The 13,244-nt window shown below is 42.8% G+C and overlaps 1 protein-coding gene across 11 annotated transcripts in view; it reads left to right on the plus strand.

Annotated features, from left to right (window-relative positions):
• The window catches only part of DYSF (dysferlin), a 1,012,908-nt gene that overhangs the window by 693,535 nt on the left and 306,129 nt on the right, over positions 1 to 13,244 (plus strand). For all 11 annotated transcript variants that reach the window (XM_085642744.1, XM_085642751.1, XM_085642747.1 and 8 more), the window contains 2 exons: positions 4,341 to 4,434; positions 12,164 to 12,241. In XM_085642744.1, coding sequence (XP_085498870.1) covers positions 4,341 to 4,434; positions 12,164 to 12,241 — 172 coding nt within the window. The remainder of the gene's footprint in view (positions 1 to 4,340; positions 4,435 to 12,163; positions 12,242 to 13,244) is intronic.

Genomic DNA, 13,244 nt, shown 5'->3' on the forward strand with positions numbered 1-13,244 from the left:
CATTATGTTGCCTTGAAACATATTACGTGTGCCCCAGGTGTGGATTCTTGGCTCTTGTGGACTATCTGTGTGTGAGTAGTTGTCGTGTTCTGAGATGTTTGCGATTCACAGTATCGGCTGTCTGTGGTTACTGCAAACCACTATGACGACGGTGATGTAGGAGCTGGTGCCACATGTGTACCTTAGCGTGCAAGACAGGCTTTCATGCGAAGTTTGACATGTGGAACATACAACTGTAGTAAACTTACCATGGTAGGGTAAGATTGGAGGGGTAAATAATATGCCCGAGTTAAAGTGCATAGGTGTGTTGTTGCTGGTTGGCGTATGGTGCTGTGGTAGATGTGTGCATGCAGGCTGTGCAGGTGGAAGGAAAACTGGGCTTGCAAAGCTGGAGGCAGGGGGCGAAGAGAGTAATGTGGCTGTTGTGTTGACAGCGACATGTTGCCAGTGGGTCCGGATGTGGAGATAACCACAACGTTTGAGGAAAGGTGAGTGCATGCACTTCCTAGCAGCAAGTTGGTGAAAGTGTCTATTGTTGTTATGTTGCGTAGGTAGTTTGATCATAAGATTCCGAGCCTGGACTCTTTCCATTTCAAAGTGGGGACCTTGGCTTGGCTCTCAGCGTAAATAAAAATAATATCTGTTGATCTAGAATCAATCTTGACTCAAGAACCTGAGTTGAACATTACTATGCGTCTGCTTTTCAATTTACTACATTCTCTTCCATTCCCTGACTTATTTTAGAAGCATAAAGGCTGCGTGCAGTTGTTTCAGGAGTGTGACCATGCAGAGAGCAGGGAGCTATCTCAAAATGGCTTCACAGAAGATCTATTTGTACAACACAAATGTGTAATTTCGAATAAACTTTTCTAAATATGAATCAGAGGTATATTTTAAGGAATCTCATAAAACCTCACTGGTTAAAGAAATGTAAGCCACACTCTGCTAGTCTGACAAAGATTACTATAGTTCACAGTGACCCCTTGATCTGCTCTGAACAGCGCATCGACTATCATAGGGCGCGCTGTCCCTGTGTGAGCCTGGTGCACCTGTATCACTGCCCTATTTAGTGAACTATGGGGCATATTACCAAGCCAGGCGATAACATTATCGTCGCTTTAGCGGCAGAAAACTGCCGCTAAAACGGCGATAATGGGCTTGATAATATGCTCTATGGAATTCCAATTGACGCCCATGTTAGATGTGAAGGACGTCCAACCTGGGCTTCAATTGGAATTCCATAGCGCATATTATCAAGCCCATTATCGCCGTTTTAGCGGCAGTTTTCTGCCGCTAAAGCGGCGATAATTTTATCGCCTGGCTTGGTAATATGCCCCTATATGACTCATTTGTGGCAAAGCACAATGTCGAAACTTTTGTTCTCCGAGACTTTGTATGGATTAGTGAGGGTAAATAAACGAGATTTTACTGAAGCAATGTGATAGTCCCATGTCCATTTCACCCATGGGAGGCATCCATCTTTCTTGAAAGCACCAGCCAGCCATCGCTCCCGGCAGTGGCCCGGGTGCTCCTTCGGGCACAGGACATGCCCCTCCTGAACTCATCCGGTTCCTTCCACATCCTTTTTAAGCTGGTCACAAATTTAAATTCATCCCAACCACATCCTCCGTGCATGAAGAAACTAAAGGGACACGTAGGGGACGTTTACGCCTGCTTCCAAGATGTAAAGTCCCAGGCGCTATCCGCATCCACCATGGGACAGACCTCAACAGAAGAAGCATTGCCCAGCTCTGCCAGGTGGGCATGGCCCGCAGCAGCCGGAGAGTGGGCACTACTCACAATGATATCAGATATTTAGCTCCTACTGTTTCTTCGGCCAGGGGAGCAACAAAGTCCCTAGTCACTCTGCCCCAAGGCTCCCTCCCAAGCAGGGAACCCCACTGCCCAGGCCCTGCATTCGGTGGTCACATCCCTCCCTTGTCTGCAGAGCTCTGGGCGGCAGTGACCTGGTGGACAGGTGAACCAGTCACTCAAGAAAGAAACCTTTTCTGTCTTTTAAAGAACACAACTTATTGTAATGGTTTCCGAGTGTGTTTCATTTTTAACAGTCAGAGAAAGCTGATTTCAGATTTTGTGACCTATCCCAAAAGGATCATTTGCTGGTTGAAAAGTTAACAATGTTCTGATTGTCCCGCAATCACCAGTGTGTTTCATTAACTGAAAGTGGCAGAGGTACATACTGTCCTTTGTGTGATGCAAACTGTTGCAGTGCCTTGAAGCCACTGTTGGTTTCACATGGAGGGTGGGATACAGGGCATGAATCCAACCTTTTGCATCTTATTTTTCGTGCGTCTGAGAAAGTTCAATGCCATTAATTCGGTGATGGTCACTGGCCCCTTTTCCGGGTTACTGGAAACAGACAAACCTTGACTATCTCATTGCGATGTCTGAACATGGAGGTATGTCTGAACATGAAGGCATGTCTGAAGGGGTATGTCTGAACATGGAGGTATGTCTGAAGAGGTATGTCTGAACATGGAAGCATGGCTGAAGAGGTGTGTCTGAACATGGAGGTATGTCTGAAGACGTATGTCTGAACATGGACGAATGGCTGAAGAGGTAAGTCTGAACATGGAGGTATGTCTGAAGAGGTATGTCTGAACATGGAAGCATGGCTGAAGAGGTAAGGCTGAACATGGAGGTATGTCTGAACATGGAGGTATGTCTGAACATGGAAGCATGGCTGAAGAGGTATGTCTGAACATGGAGGTATGTCTGAAGAGGTATGTCTGAACATGGAGGTATATCTGAAGAGGTAAGTCTGAACATGGAGGTATGTCTGAAGAGGTAAGTCTGAACATGGAGGTATGTCTGAAGAGGTAAGTCTGAACTTGGAGGCATGTCTGAAGAGGTAAGTCTGAACTTGGAGGCATGTCTGAAGAGGTATGGCTGAACATGAAGGTATGTCTGAACACAGAGGTAAGGATTTACTTCAGATGGAAGAATTGGAAGCAACAAACCCTAATTTTTGTTTCTAATTTAGGTGAAAACCAACACATTTTTAGGAGCTTCACTCTTTGACTTCTCCTTGGCCCTATCCCTTCTCACAAGACCTAAGTACATATTCCAGGGGTGTTCATAGGAAACACTCTTGCTATGGCTTTAGAAGCCAGTTATATGGCATGCACTATTATTGTCTGTCTGTCGGTCCTTTGGAATGTTGTCCATCATGTTCCATAAGGAATTTCCCAGGAATTATCAGGCTCCTCGTTAACTCCAATCATGGCCGACGTAACAAGCTTCGTCTTGGACTTTTGATGAGCAGGTGCATCGATTGCGCCTAGAATGCCGGGGTCTACCTAGACCCAAATGAGATTCAAATGTTGCTGCTTCATCAGTGTTTTCAAGCTCACCACCATAGGAGGCTGCCATTTGGGGTCTTTGGAATGTGGCCTCTAGAACTTCCATTCTGTCCCCTTTGGTGAGAGCTCATAATAGAAGGTCATCTGGCCATATCATCCCTCACAGACTAGCGCCTAGAAACCCTTCTCATTGTAGTAGTGTGCTACATGACTCCAATCCATTCTCCTCTAATATAGCCTTAAAGTGCCACATACGTGCGTTGTCGGATTGCTTTGGGACAGGCCTACATGCAAGATGTAGGCTGGGACCAAACATTGGGATACAGCCGTAGGCACCGACGTAAACTAAAGGATCTTTGTATATTTTGATTGGTGAGGGTTCATTGGCACCACCCCGATTGTAGGATATCAAAGTTCCTTTTGTTTGGAGTAGAACTTACAGAGCACTCTGGGTAGCCTTGCAGGCTTTATTTGAACGTTGTTAGAGTGAGGTGCCTTTTTGCTAAATACTTAAGGGTGCTCTTGGAACCTGCCCCCATAGCAAAGGTGCTCCCTCGTAAGTGTGTCGCGCCAACGAACCCTCACTTGTATAGCAGTATAGGTCTGACTGGCACATGCAGGTTTGAGTGCATCCCAGCCCTGCAAGAGCTGCAGGGGCGCGTGTTAAACCTCTCATGAATTATCAAGATATCAGGTCTCTTCGTTGAACAGCAGGATGAAGTCCCAATCCTCGGACGTCTTCCACTAAAAGTGAATAAAACACCACAAAATGTGGCGTGGTGGGAGTCCTTTGGGCCATCTAGTGGCCTAGAAAGAATTTGGTGTGGTCCCAGTTCTCACCCCGCTGTGTTTTGGCTGGGATAAAGAAATTATTAATGCTGCACTACACACTCCCTTGCAACAGAATAAAAGAAAAAAAACAGTATAAACAGAAGATACTAAAAGCAGCATGGTCTTCAAGGAATGATCCTTACGCAAGAGGGATATTTTCTAACTCTGCTCTACCTCTCTTTGCAGGGCGGAGTGACAGACGACAAGAGCGATGATGGGAAGTCAGTCTCGACACTGAACTTTGGAGTGAATAGACCCACCATCTCCTGCATTTTTGACTGTAAGTGAACTCCAGGGTTGTGCACTTCCTTTGCTAAGAGGGCGCTCTATTACCTTATGTTATGTTACCTTATGTTAGAGTATGTTGATTTACGCAATATAGTTATATTCTTTCTTCCCTTATGTTTTTGTGTTTTTATTAAATGGGCTACTTGCTTCTGCAAGGCAACTAGACCATATGACTCCTGCTGACAATTAACTCTGACTCTAGGATAGCTCATATGGAATTTCTGACTGAGTTACTCTACATCCAAGGTTTTACATTTGATAAAAACTAGATAACTGTAGTAGTTAGTTCAAAATATAACTTATTCCCCCTACTGACCTTGAGTGGTCAATAGGCAGCTTTAGATACTACAGTGAAATGGGGTAATGGGAAACCAGAAAGAGAAGAAGGACTAGTAAAGCCAAAGTACCTATCTATGAGAGACCAGAAAGAGAGGAAGAGCTATTAAAGCTCCGATACCCCCTAAACCCCTCACCACACACACCCTGACATTGAAGCTGTTTTTTGGGGGGGAAACCACAACAGAGGTTTTTAAATGCAATATGATCCCTCACTTTAGAATTCGTTATTAAATACGCACCTTATTTAGTAGAACTTGAACTTGTCCTAAAGTATTCCCAAGAAGTCTGTCATATAAAGAATTCCAAATATCATTTGGAGACAGAAATATGCATTTTCGCCAACAGCATAAAAAGGGCTATTATTATATCTTTCTACGAATATCGGACTCGAAACAATGGTAACTAACCCTTAGGTCAGTGACCTCTCACGTGTAGCATCTCCTTTTTGCTTGCCAAGATGTAAGATGCCTTCATTCTTCTTCTTAGTTCATCTCTCACTTCCCTTGGTGCTTCCCCTGGGCCGAGGTTTTCCATTGGGGAGAACATGTTTCAAACTGTCCATAGAACATGTCATCTCTCCTTGTAAAACAATTGGTTTCTATGGACTTCTTCTGATTGGATACTTAACAGCAGGCGAAGGGTGATTGGATGTTGCATGGCAACAGGATAATACTTGGAATGAGGAAATCAGGGATGCTATTGGATGAGAAAGGCAGAGTGGCACTGTAGTGAATATTCCAACACTTGGTGCACATTAATAAAGATTTATTAAAGTTGTAAAGAGGTAAAATACAAGGGTGCTGGTCACAACTCTTCTTGTTTCATCTGCCCACCTACATTCTACATTCCATCTTAAATGTCCATTCCATAAAACGTCATGACGCTCTTTCTCCCTAAAGTTCTACTAACTTAAAGAAGTACTATACTACACATCCTCTTTCTTAATAAATCAAAACAATAAAATAAATTATAAGCAAGCATATTATTATCACGTGACATAACTTGATACCGTACATACTTTATACATTTGATAACACAAAATAATTTCATTCTGAATTACTGCATACATATTCATTTAACATTTTGGGTTTTATAACTCTTCTGCCAAACCTAGTGACTACAAGATTGTTATCCACATCACTGGTTTGTTCGGATTGAACCACACCATCAGAGTTGGTAAAAGAGTTTCCCTGGGACGGCTCAAGGTTTATTCCATCAGCTTGGTGTTCAGAAACTCCACACTGTTCATTCTACATTTCCATACTCATGTCATTACTAAGAGTGTTGTTACTAGGGTTGCTGTTATGTGAGCTATCATAAGTAGTACTAGAATTCAAACTCACTTCTGGGCTTAACCACCAAAAGTCATCACCCATACCCCTTTCTTCAATGTCATTATTAAAGTCATGGAGTTGACTTATTGCAATTGCAACCCTGTTCATATGATGAACAGTACCATCTTCTAGCATAACTGTGTTCCGCATTAATTTGGAAATTCTTCTGGGTGCAGAAAAACGTGGTTGGAGTTTTCCCACCTTCCTCCCCTCCTTTATCCTGACTAATTGTCCAACATGCAAATACACCTCTTTAGTACCATGTTTAGCATCAAAATACATTTTGTTCTTTTCTTGCGACTTCACGATGCAATCTCTTACTCTATCGCATTCCCACACATATTTTTTACTCCTACCCATCCATGTTGGGTTAATATTGCAATAAGGAAATCTTCCTCTCATAAGCCCAAATGGGCTTTCACCGCAAGTGTCATGTTTAGTAATTCTGTACGACCAAATTAATTTATCTAGTTCTAGATACCAATTTTTTCTTCCTTTATTGGCCAATTGTAAAGCCCCTTTAATTACTCTGTTTACTCTTTCTACCACTGAATTTCCCCTGGGATGGTACAATGCCGTGAATTTCTGTTCTATGCCAGTGGCACACATAAAACGTTTCATTGCTTCTGACTTAAATTGTACTCCGTTGTGAGTTAGAATTGTCACAGGTACTCCCTCTCTGATAAAGCATTCATCCAGGAATTTGATTACAACATTAGTACTAATGGATTCTACCACCTTGACTTCAATCCATCTGGAGAACAGATCTACTAGTACTAATAAATATTTGCACAACCCATCCTGCCACAATATAGGACCCATAATGTCTAAGGCTAAATTCTCCCAAGGTAGTTTCGGACATCCTAAGGATGACATTGGAGGATTGAGTGTTTTCTGACTTTTGTCAGCGCCATCGCAATTTACACAATTCCGGTCCTGTCTTTCGATATCTAAATCAATTTTAGGCCACCAGTACAGTGCTTTTATATTCTTTTTTGTTCTAGATACTCCTGGATGGCCCTCATGACCTACTGTGATGATTTTTAGTCTAATTCCCACAGGAGGGATAATTCTTTCGCCTCGACAGACAAATTCACCATCCAGACTTAACTCATCTCTTACTTCCCAAAACGCTCTGAGTTGAGGATTACTTTTGTCTGTAGTTAACCATCCATTAGAAATTTTCTTTGCAACTTCTATGAGTAAATGATCCTTATCCACTTCATGCTTCCATTCATTAATGTGTAGCCCACAAGACTCTGAAAAAACTCCTGCAACACAATAGTCATTCCAGCTGCTTTGATCCACTTCCTTAAGTGGCAAAGACATTCTACTTAAAAAATCTGCTACGATGTTTTTAACACCCGGCACATACTGTACTTCGTATACAAAATCTTGGAGTCTCATGGAAAGCCTAGCTATTCTAGCTGACGCTCTGCAAAGACCCTCCGTGGTGAGAAGTTTAGTTAACGGCTTGTGGTCCGAACGAAGTGTGAATTTTTTACCCCAAATAAACTTTCTGAAGTGTTCCATTGCCCACACACATGCTAACGTCTCTCTCTCAATTACCGAATATTTCTCTTCACAAGGAGACAAAGACCGTGAGGCAAACGATATTACAACTTCTACACCCTGCTTTGTCACTTGGGAGAGAACACCCCCAAGTCCCGTGCCACTGGCGTCCGTAGTTACCAATGTTTCAGCAAAAGGATCAAAACCTTGCAAAGTGGGTGCAGTTGTAATAGCATGTTTAATTTCTAAAAACGCTTTCTGACAGGCTGTGTTCCATACGAATGGTGTTTTGTTTTTCATTAATTGTCGCATTTCAAAAGTTTTATGTGAAAAATGGTTGACAAATTTTGAATAATATTCAGATAAATCAACAATTGCTGCTTTGAAAACATCTATATCTCCACCTTCCCTCTCTTGCTTTTGATTCTCATTGTATATTCTCAATAACTTAAAGAAGTACTATACTACAGGCACATCGGATATATTTGGCAAGAAAAGGGTATTTTTTTTAGGCTCACGTTTTTGCTGCATTGAGGATAGTATTCCTCTGCTGGAAAATGACGAAGAAATGGAACAAACGAAAAACCTTAATAAATGCAACACAATTGGGAACAGGGACAATAATTGTAACACAGCTTGAAAAGTTTCAGGCATTTCTATTGTAGAAACTTGTTATAACTATAGAGTTTTCTTTGAGGAAACAGGGAGGACGTCACGTCAGCATAAGGGGTATAGTGTCTCGAAAGGCAGCACCTCTCTGAGGCACAGGAGCTACAAAGAGCGAGTTGCCAGGTGATACTCGCCCACTGGGCAGAAGAGGGGCTGAGAACAGCATATGGTGTGTGCGGATGATGGAGAGAGATGGATCAGAGTCCAGGAAGGGCTGGATGCAATAATGTGAGCGGTCATTTAAGTCCAGATGGGCAGTTCACTGACATGAAAGGGAACACAAGAGGAGGCCAGCATGTACAGTGCACACCAGAAGATCAAGAGGGGTAAAACATGAAGCAGAAACTCCAGACAAAGACGTTCAAAATGTGTCGAAATATGTCAGGTGGAGGAGGAAAAAAATACAGCAGAATCCGGTTGGGACCAGGTTAGAAGGCCTTGCGATACCGCTCAAAGTCACAGGAGTCCATTGACTCAATGTCCAGCCGGTTCAGGGCAGGGGAAGCGAGACAACGGGAAACAACCTTTACAACGCAGTCATTACATCGCACTACCTTTACATAGCAGTCATTACATCACATGTCATTACAATGCTTACCATTACAACGCATAGTACCCTTACACTATCCAACACTTACCCTACTGTTGCACCCCATGGAGTTAGAATAGTAATTTTTTACCCCTACACTATCCAACACTTACCCTACTGTTGCACTCACTGGAGTTAGAATAGTAATTATTACCGCTATACTATCCAACATTTACCTTAAATGCGATGTAATGGTATGCATTGTAACGGTATGCGTTGTAAAGGTATAATGCGATGTAATGGAATGCGTTGTAAAGGTAGTTTCTGAAAATGCGATGTAATGGCATGCGATGTAAAAGAATGCATTATAAAGGATGATGCGATGTAAAAACTGCGTTGTAAAGGCATGCATTGTAAACGTATGCGTTGTAATGTCATACATTCGAGACAATTATCCATTACTGTGGTCATTGCTCCAAATGAGGCAGTGTTCCAGTGCCTTTGAATGCCCTCTTTAGTAAGGTTAAATAGGCTCATGGGCTGTAGGGTAGCCTAGCATCCACTCTAGGGGCCACAATGGGGAACCACAGTGTCCTGAAGCCTTCCTTATTGCGTCACTTGCGCTTTGTTCCTGTGGTGTCCTTCCGGAATATTGTAGGCAAAATAACAAAATATTATAACCAAAGTATTTAGAACAAGACTATTGGGAAGGTAATTATATACAGGTAAGAATAGGTTCACTATGCGTAACTCTGCGTATATGTACCTGGATTATAGAGTTTCCAGATAGCGAGACTATGTCTTGCTAGGCCTGACTCTGATGTTGGCAGATAGCTCACACCGTAAGTTAACCCAAAACGAGCTTGTCTAGTCTCTGGTTCAAAGCACGCAATGCCCGCCCACTAGCTGTCCAACATAGCCTCCCGCACCTGCAGAGACCCGGAAGGAGAAGCCTGGCTCTGCAGCAGGAGATCCACGTGACACAGAAAAGGACATGTCTAGTGCTACTGGGCAACCAGACGTGGACAAAGAGTCGGGTGTGCCCACCTGGTATAAAACACGGCTGGCCGCACATTCTACAATGCAAAGGACCTAATCTGATAGCAAGGAATGCTTTTCAGAAAAAGCATGATTAATGGAAGGTTAGGGAATCTTTAACATTCCAAGTTACCTTTTTTACAACTTTTGCTATTGAGGAAAGTCAATGTCGTACATTCTGTGACTTTAAGAACCGTCCAATCTCTGCTACTGTAACAGTAAGGAGAGACAGACTGAGAAAAGGCAAGAGATTGGCAGGGCGGAGCTATGCTGCACTGAGCTAACCCAGTGTCAGGGCGCCATCCACATGCTGGTGCTTCAGACTAGGGGCACAGGCACTCAACTGTACAGTGCTTAATTAGGTTTTTTTAGGTCTCGCCTGACCCAGCGCATGCGCTGGTCTGGCGAGACTTCTTGAGAGGGCTCCAAAAAGTGCTACCAGGCCAGCCTAGAGCTACAGTGCATGTGCGTGGGCGCGCGCGCCGCGCTTTACCACGATTACTTTCATTTTCGCTGCCGCAAGGCCTCTTTGATGTTTGATCGTGATCACGATCACTTTCACTTAGCCAATAGGTCTTGCTTTTGGGACCTTATAAGTATTTAGTTATGCAACTGTTGCATGGCTAAACACTTATAAGGTCCCAAAGGCGAGACCTATTGGCTATGCCAATGCTTGTTTTAAAGTGCCAGGGCTATTGTGAGGAGGCCACTGCAGCTTGCACCACACTCTGCCTGTGCCATGCTGCCAATAATAGTACCAACACAACTACTAACCATCACTCTCCTCCAAGTCTGACAGTTCGGACTATTCCTGGCCCCCGAAGCTATAAGAATGGCTTGGGTGGCAGGTAATAGTCATTTTTAATGTATATTGAATTAATAATTAACTGTTGTAGAGGTCATCTCTACTTTTGGCAAATTGTCACAAGCGCCTCTGTTGACAATTAAGTGCTGGTGCCGAGCACCGGAAACCACCGGCTCAAATTAAAGACTGCAACAGTGCCTCACCAAAGTGTGGGCTAGAAAGGGGCAACTGTTTAAATTAAGTGGCTAACGGAACTCTCTCTGAAATTCAGGAAACTTCATTCCACCTAATGGCCCTTGGGCCAGCTATGCCACTGAATATCTCCAACTTTCTGATAAAAATGCAGTCTTCCATGTTTGGCCGGAGGGTTGACCTTGAGAGCCATGGCCCCTGTACGCCCTTCAGCCAAACACATGCAAAGTCAGACCACTACTCCAGATGCCTGGGAGATGCTAGTCCTTGCTACTGGGACACTGACAGCTCACCTAGGATAACATACCAGGCTCAGTTGCTATCAGCTACTGTAGGTGACGGGCATTTGTTTGCAACCGTTCGCCACCAAAACCATAACTTTATGTTTTTGCTGCTGAAATATGCCAAATTTGTTCCCAAAAATGTTTTTCAATTGCATTGTTTCTGCAGATTTTTTTCACACTGATGGGTGTTAACATGGACAATATTTTTCACCACTTTGAACTTTCGCAAACTCACCAAATGTGACGCAAACCAGTGGAAAGTATTTGCGTTTGAAGGTTGACTAAAAGTAATGCCAAGTACCACTGTGCACTACTTTGCACAACGCTTTGTGTGTGTGGCTCTAGGCAGCCAGAAAGTGCCCTAGCACTTGGTAGGATAGCTGCAGTGCCATATTTGAGTAGGTATGTGGCTGCCCTGCTCTCTCTCTCTCACCCAGTGCACTAACTTAAGTTGCTGTGCTGCATTGCTTGAGATATTAGTAAATCTTCCCCTCTGTGTATCCCTTTCGGTTTAGATTTCCAGGCCTCCCATAGGATTGGATAACTAAATGGCAACTTATTTTGTCCTTTGTCTGCTTTTAATGAAATATTCTCAGCTGTTTGCTGATTTTGTCAATGTGTGTCAAATATTCTATCTATCTATCTATCTATCTATCTATCTATCTATCTATCTATCTATCTATCTATCTATCTATCTATCTATCTATCTATCTATCTATCTATCTATCTATCTATCTATCTATCTATCTATCTATCTATCTATCTATCTATCTATCTATCTATCTAAACTACTATATATGTAGAATGTGTGTGTATATATAAATATATATATATTACCTACTGGTGGTCGCCAGTAGGTAGTTATAGTTAGGACCTATTTTCCATAGGAAATCCGCAACATTCTATTCCCAATAACTTTGGCACCGGTTGACGAATCTTCGCGAAATTTTTATATGTGTGTGTGTGTGTACTACTAACAGTGGGAATAGAGCATAATTCTGTTTTCTTCCTTTTTTAAGATGGGAACAGGTACCACCTGCGTTGCTATATTTACCAGGCACGGGACCTTCTGCCCATGGACAAGGACAGCTTCTCTGGTAGGCCTAAATACGTTAATTTAAACATATATTATTTGTTTGATTTTTATTATTCTATTTGTCATGCATGTCCTCTTTACAGTGATGCTAGCCCGTATGAGTAAGTGTTTCATGAATGCGGAACTAATACATGATAAAGGCCTCTAGATAGTTCATTAATGCTAAATTAGAGACCTTGCCTTTTTAGGCTAAGAAAACGAGGGCGATGGATACCAAGGTGGATGGAACGGATACAATTTTGAGATACTGGATCAACGACAGTTTCATCATAGCTGATTGGATGATAGGATTTTAGACTAAGGGCCTAATTTAGATCTCGGCGGACGGGTTACTCCATCACAATGGTGTCAGATACCCCATCCGCCGGAATATAAATCCCAGAGGATATAATGGGATTTATGTTTCAGCAGACAGGATATCTGTCAGTATTGTGATGGAGTAACCTGTCCACCGACATCTAATTGAGGCCCTAAGTACTTGTTGGGTATCTCTAGCACAATAAGTGTGTAAGTGCAGATATACCAGAGAAAAAGAACATGATGAAAAGAGGCTAAAAATGTAGCGTTGTCTCCTGAAATGGCATCTCAAAAGAGAAATTAAGACGAGCGAGCTCTGGCACTTACAAAGTTGGTGTGTTATTTCTTCTTAATGATGTTGGCGGGTCTGACTTTGCTTCTACAGCTGCTGGACGAAACGATGAACCTCAAACAGGTTTCCTTAGTAACAGGTCTGAGTGCCTAGTCATTGTTATTGAAATATATAGTTGGATTTTCAGCAAAGTCAAAATGTTTGGCCAACGCTGTGAACCTGTGAAACAGCTTGCGGGCATATGATCTCGCTCCAGCTGCTATTCAGCTAAGACACCAGCCCAGCCTGTCAAGATGGCAGCCAGAAGATGACGCCTCCCAATGCCCGCTGGAAGAAGAAGTATGGCTTTGTAGAGCTCCAGACTCCAGCTTAAAACCCCAACAGTTTTAAGATTATATTTCCCAAACTGGCTCAA

Source organism: Triturus cristatus, chromosome 2_2, assembly GCF_964204655.1.
Source record: "Triturus cristatus chromosome 2_2, aTriCri1.1, whole genome shotgun sequence".
Lineage (NCBI taxonomy): Eukaryota > Metazoa > Chordata > Amphibia > Caudata > Salamandridae > Triturus > Triturus cristatus.